We start from the raw sequence: 6558 nt of genomic DNA on the forward strand, positions 1-6558 counted from the left end.
AAGCTCCAGTACTTTCTCGCGAGTCACTAAAGATGATGATGCAACACAATTTTTCTTCTATCGGCCGATTCTGGTCGTTTTTGGTCAATTGCTAGCTTCGAACGGTTCAGTAATTGAAAGTACTGATCTGAATTTAGTGTTTGGCTACACGGAAGCAAATCATAATAAACGATTCCTTTAAAGTCCAGTCCCATCATATACCCAGTAGAACGTTCCTGGCCGTGAGTCCTGGTTTGACCACCGTTTGAGCTACTTCACCAAGATTTGACCACGATTGTTTGCACACAGTAGTGTCGCATGCATCCCATTACTCATCCCCAGTACCATTTCGTTTAAGAAATCGATCGATTTCATTCCGTTTGGCCAAAATTTCACAGATGTAAATTCGGAAAACGTTTTAACGGAAAAACTGTCGTTTTAAAAACCGGCATGCGTACAGCGGCACAGTAGCAGTGTTACAGCGGCTTGCGGTAACCGGTGTAATGTGGAACAAACGTCGCCACCAGCATTATACCAGAATTATACCACCATTAGACCAGCACCACGGGGCAGCAGTTTTGTTTTGCTTCTGTTCGCGGTAGGTTTTAAGTTGTTCTTCTCCGTACCGGCGTGTTGTCCGTCCTGTGGCCCGGGCCTTGTGAACTGATTTGGCACATTCCGAGATTGCTGTACGGCTAATTGGTCTCCCAGCCAGCCGTGCGATACTATCCCAGCACATTTCCACACGCGGCCATGCCTTCTTCGAACCAAAATCTGCGCAACCGGAAGGTAAGAATGCCCGTTAACAGTAAAATCATTCAATCGTATTCCTTTTGTTGGGCGAAAGGTTCGATTTGTCATCAGAGTTTCCTTTCGCAAGTTTCCGCGCAGCCGTCGCCGGTGCGCGAAGCCCAACGAGAGAAGTGTCAAAAAGGTTGTTGCGCTTTTCTGTTTCCGCGGGCGCGCCAGTGTTGCGTGGTGGGTCGCTTCCTTCGTGAAAAGCAGCAAAGAAGCGAAAGTTATTTTCCGTTTTCGTGCCCGGTTTCGTCCGTCGCGGTCGAGTGCAAACATTCAGGCAGTTGCGTCAGGCAGATGGTTTATTTTAGCACCGTTAGCGGTACGGCCGCACTTCCGTCTTGTCTCGTCAACGCAACAACGCATACACACGTACATATCTCGAGCGTTGACGAAGTGGTGCCCTCTCCGTAATCCGCAACAGGCTGAATGACCTTCGGGAGGCCAGTTTGGAGCGTGCGACAACCTACAGCGAGAATCTATTTCCCGGCGACCACCGGTAGCCACCTCAACGAACGATGCTTTCAACTGCCAGAGAGCCGTTTGCATTTCTGTTGAATTTTTGATAAGATAACGATCCACGGAGGCATCGTTCCCGCCGACAATGGGCTACGATTACGAACTGGTAATTATTGGTTTCAATTGTTCCGAAAAAATCGTACCATCCTTGCCACAACTGCAGGTTTTACAATACAGGGCTGATGTCTGGTGCATAAAACACACACAGCCGCGTCGCTTAGCGATCTTCTTCGCGAGTGCCTCGCAGATAGCGATAATAATGACGACGACACGACGGAGGAGGATGATGATTAGGCAACTTCGTCAATTGAATGAGTTGCAAGTTTCTGTTGACTTTAGCGCCGCCTGCCTATAATAGATTCTTTTCTATTTTGCCCAAGGCCTCGCACAAACTCTTACGGTTCGTGTCTAATACCTCGCTGTTCTTATTCCCCAGTTGCAGCAGCAAGATTCCTCCGAGCGAACACAGCCGCCGGCGGGAGCACGCCGAAAAGGTGGTTCCGGCGGAGCCAAGTCGGCCGGCAGCAACCTTCGTTTTTCGTTTATCTGCCTCGTTGTCAGTGCCTCGCTGCTAATCTTCCTGCTCGGCGCCTACACAGACTCGTTCCATCCGATCATCGATGGCATTGCCGGCCGGCTAGGGTACCACGAGAAAATCTACGCCGTCGTAATTGATGCCGGCTCGACGGGGAGCCGGGTGCTGGCGTTCGAGTTCCACCACGGTTACCTCGATGGGCGGCTCGTGCTCGATTACGAGCTGTTTCAGCAATCCAAACCGGGCCTGTCAGCGTTTGCCGAACGGCCGCTCGATGGGGCCGCCAGCATCGGAAAGCTGCTTGATGCCGCCAAAGGAGTAGTGCCTTCTGAAAAACTATCTCAAACTCCGCTCGTCCTGAAGGCGACGGCCGGTTTGCGATTGTTGAAGCCCGACCAGGCGGAAGCGCTGCTTGCTGCCTGCCGGGAACTGTTCCGCACGTCCGGGTTCCTGGTGGACGAGCAGGCGGTGGAAATCATGGACGGTACGGACGAGGGCATCTTTTCGTGGTTCACCGTGAACTTCCTGCTGGGCAAGCTGAACAGTCGCAGCACGGTCGCGGCGCTCGATTTGGGTGGCGGCAGCACGCAGGTCACCTTTGCACCGAAGGACGTTTCCCAGACGCCACTGTATGCCGCATTTATGCACCGAGTTCCGACGCTCGACTCGTACGTCGAGGTGTTCACAAACAGCTACCTCGGCGCCGGACTGCACGCGATACGGCACGCCGTATTCACGCACCGGGTGGCCGAGAATGAGACGAAGCTGGCAAGCGAATGTGTTAATCCGATCATCAAGAACAAGCTGTTCCGCTACGGAACCGGTCAGTACTATGTGAGCGGCAAGGAGAACCCGAGGGCAACGGCCGAAAATCCGGTGGTCGATTACGAGCAGTGTGCGGCGATCGTCAGGGAGAAGCTGTTGCCGACACTTAAACCCAAACCGGTCACGCTGAAGCAGCACGAAATTTCGGCATTCAGTTACTTCTTTGATCGTGCGATCGAAACGGGGCTCGTTGGTAAGCATGGATTGCATTCAATCGGGTGACCGGTGGGTGACCATTTCGTGTTTCTTTTCAGACCCCATTCAAGGTGGCGAAACGACGGTCGGCGAGTTTGTCAGTAAATCGCGAGAGGTGTGCGCCGAAGCTAACACGGATCAACCGTTTATGTGTGTGGATCTTGTCTTCATCTCTACGCTGCTTGAGGAAGGCTACGGACTGAAGGCAAAGACACCGCTCAAGGTTCGTAAAGATTGTTTCGCGAAAAATACGGCCTCTAAACCATTGTCTAAAACTTCATTTACCATTTCAGCTGTACAAAAAGATCGATGGACACGAAATATCGTGGGCGCTGGGATGCGCATATAATATACTGACAAGCCGAGAAAGCGCTAACAGGAAATAGGGAAGGCAACAAGACGTGTCCTTCATCTGACGTGACGAGACTTGTCCAGACACAGTGACGAAAGAGTGAAAACACGCCCAGAAGCAGGACGTACGATCATCGGACAACAGAAAAGAGATTTCTTTTCTGTGCTTAACTAACTGTCTAGCTAACGGAATAACGAGTGATCGAGCATACGACATGATAACACAATCAGATAACTATCACCCACCAACGGATAGAACGCAGTGCATCAACGAAACGCTAGCTCCTCGGAAAGATAGTGCAGAGCAGAGAGAGATATTATTTTTACATCTGATATACACACACAGGATTGCAACTTTTTACAATCATCAACTTAACTATTTTATGCGACTACAGCTCCACGTCACGGATTCCATGAAAGCGAGTGGAAGAAGAGATAGCTGGAGTGGAAAATTTTTAATCAATGGACGAAATGAACTTTACACTGAGCAAATTGAGGATGACGAAAACGACGATGCCGAAGGAATCCGATTGTTATACAAAGGCACTTTGTTTGAGAGAGTGTGTTCAGCCAGGCACTGTTGGTTTTAGAGGAGCAAGCTGAAACTATTTTATACACAAACACGCGAATCAATCTACCAACCGAACGAAACTTTACCAGCGAAAACGAGCGCCGTAAAGTGCGCGCACTGTTTAAATCACGATGCCTTTGTTTCTGGTGTGTTTTTATGCTGCCAAAAGACATACGCTGCGGTTCTGGCACGCCCGGAATCAGCAGCAGCTTTTTCCATTACTTTCGAGAGTGGAATGGAATTTTAACGGAATACTAACGAACAGAAACTAGTGGAAAGTCTTTGCAAATCTTTTTGTAATAATCTAATATCCAAAATGTGCCTTGTTTACGTGACATGAAGAAAACGCAACGATATCAGTACGAGCAGGCGGACGAGTAGAAGAACAGACGAGAGAAGCGTTTCAAAACCTCAGCAATAAAACGTCAGTCAGTATATCATTTTAGGAAATTCGTAGCAAATAGATCGCAACTGGCACCAAGTCGTGCTTCTAGCTCCGTGTGAGAGAGCAGGTAGATGTGTAGATCAATGGCAACTTCGATGAGCGATAGTTAAGAAAGTAAAGGAAGTAACCTCCCAGCGTGAGGCTACCGTAGAAAGCAGTCAGATGCTCCCGTGTGTGCATGATTAGCGATAGGGCAAACTGAATGTTAATGTGTTACACTGGCTAGATACTTTTACTGCACCGATCCCATTTCCGCACAAAAACCACCCTTCAAAGTAGCGCATCTTGCCAATACTATCATCTCTTGGTGGCAATCTATCGTCTCTTGCACTCTATCCGATGCGGCACGTCTGTGTGCATGCGTGTGTGATATTTTGTCCTTCATCCTATTGTTGTTGTTGATGTTGTTGTAAATGGAAAATGGCAATACACTTAGAGAAGTAACCCTAACCAGCCAGCCCTACGTTGTGGGCGCCGTATTGCACTCCTAATGCGAGCGGTCACCCGTTCATACACTGTCACATTCCCTTTCCACCATTACACGTTACCCGCCCGTCATTGTCGATGGACAATCAAGGATTTAGCAACCAAATCGTTTCCGCGTATGTTTGTGTGTGTATTATCATCAGCACCTTGCTATGCCCTTTTATATGCACAAGAATTCACGTTAGATGATAACGAACATACTAGATGGCAAACGTGCGTGTGGAGAGTTTATGTCGATTCTAGACGTAGTTCTTAGTAGGCGTGCACACGTACCGCCTTCGCGTGAAAGCATACCAAGTAGCATAGTAGTACAAGATGTTGGTAGAAAGTAGGAATCGTCACTGAAAGAGGTTAGGAAATGTAGTTCCGTTAACGTTACGACGACTCACTGCGAGTGACACAAATGTTTGTGGGTGTGAGAGTTGTGTGATATAAAGAGAAATTTTCCAACAAATCTGACAAAATTGTGTATAAGTCATTTTCTGCACATTCACATGGTTTGTAGTTCAAAGGTTGCTGGGATAGAAATTAGGTTCACGTGTTGAAAATTTAAGCATGGCGTACAAACAGTTCGTCGTATATAATTATAAGTCCATTTGAAGAACTAATAATGAGTTGTGCTCGAAAGCACGTGTTGACTGCTCGGTAGCAAATCGAGAGTGGTTTTTATTCTCCAGGTTCTTTGGTTATCGGTTTACATTTTGTTATAGACTTAACTCATACTTCTATCGTGGCTGTCTATCTGTCGCTGCTGTGAGAGGGAGACGTGGAATGAGTGGATAGGATAATGGGATTGGGTGTCGTAACTACTGGCCATAACTATATATCGTCAACCCAATGGAGTCTTCATTCCGTTATTGTTTTGGACACATTCTTTCAAATACAACGTTTCAATCGAAGCATTCGTAGTGCTTTAATATGTCTTTGGAACCGTAGTTTTTCTCCGTTTTTTTCATTTCTTCCCATTTTTGAAACCCAACAAGACATTCTTCCGGATGCCTTGGTCGGTTTCAATGAAATGAATCATAGGACCGTGAGTAATGTGATTACATAAGTTGCGCTATAATTCGTACGATGTAGGACTCGGACCGTGGAAAAGGAAAGAGGACTCTGTGCAGCAAACCCTTGAGTAAGGTGCAGGAAACAGAAGAAAAAACGAATGAAATTGGATAAAGCACACCTCCACGACAAGCGGGAACCGGGTGTAGTTTCGTGTCTAACGTTGCATTAAATTCCAATTTTCAGCGGCATCGTGCACACTGTAGCAGCTTGCCGTTGCGTTGCTGGCGAAGCAATAGGAAATCGAATGAGAGTCGACTTTTGAGCTCCTTCCACTGCGCCCGCCATTGTCCGGTCCGCGCTTCTTTAGCTTATTGGTCGCCCCGGATCGAATCGGCTGACAATGGTAACGAGGAACAGGCCGGCGACAGCGTGTCCGTTTCCGTGGTCTCCTGAAATTACGATCATTCGTTCAATTCGTGCCGTTGGAGACCAATTTGCTGATCCATCGATGCTTGGGGCCTTGTGCTCGGCGGATCATGGCGAGTTAAAGGACGACACAAGCCAAGAAGCCCTATTTTTCTGCACTATTTCATCTTTCGTTGCTGTCCTGTGTCTCCATCACCGCGGAACGGAGTTGCAGCAGCAATGCAGCTGGCGACTGCGGGAGCCACAAACCTTCTTTGGATTTTTTCTGTTTTCAGGTTCGTTTTTGCGCCCTATATAGCAGCGGCAAGGCTTGCCGTTCCGTGGACTAAGTTCGACATTCCTGAACAGGTCTTAGTTATCGTTCAGCGATAATACTTTAATTTTAAGACACAAGATGAATGATACAGGGGTTAAAAATGGGTGATAAAA

The 6558-nt window shown here is 47.9% G+C and overlaps 1 protein-coding gene across 2 annotated transcripts; it reads left to right on the forward strand.

Annotated features, from left to right (window-relative positions):
• The first annotated feature begins 617 nt into the window (after positions 1-617).
• LOC128275515 (ectonucleoside triphosphate diphosphohydrolase 5) lies at positions 618-5273 on the forward strand. 2 transcript variants are annotated; one of them, XM_053014047.1, is made up of 4 exons: positions 618-768; positions 1730-2846; positions 2908-3071; positions 3142-5273. In XM_053014047.1, the coding sequence occupies exons 1-4, from the start codon at positions 733-735 to the stop codon at positions 3232-3234; spliced, it is 1410 nt and encodes a 469-aa protein (XP_052870007.1). In that variant the 5' UTR covers positions 618-732; the 3' UTR covers positions 3235-5273. The 2 variants fall into 2 exon arrangements, with proteins under 2 accessions (XP_052870007.1, XP_052870008.1); XM_053014048.1 differs by lacking the exon at positions 618-768 and adding an exon at positions 1269-1399.
• The last annotated feature ends 1285 nt before the right edge of the window (positions 5274-6558 follow it).

Source organism: Anopheles cruzii, chromosome 3 (assembly GCF_943734635.1).
Source record: "Anopheles cruzii chromosome 3, idAnoCruzAS_RS32_06, whole genome shotgun sequence".
NCBI lineage: Eukaryota > Metazoa > Arthropoda > Insecta > Diptera > Culicidae > Anopheles > Anopheles cruzii.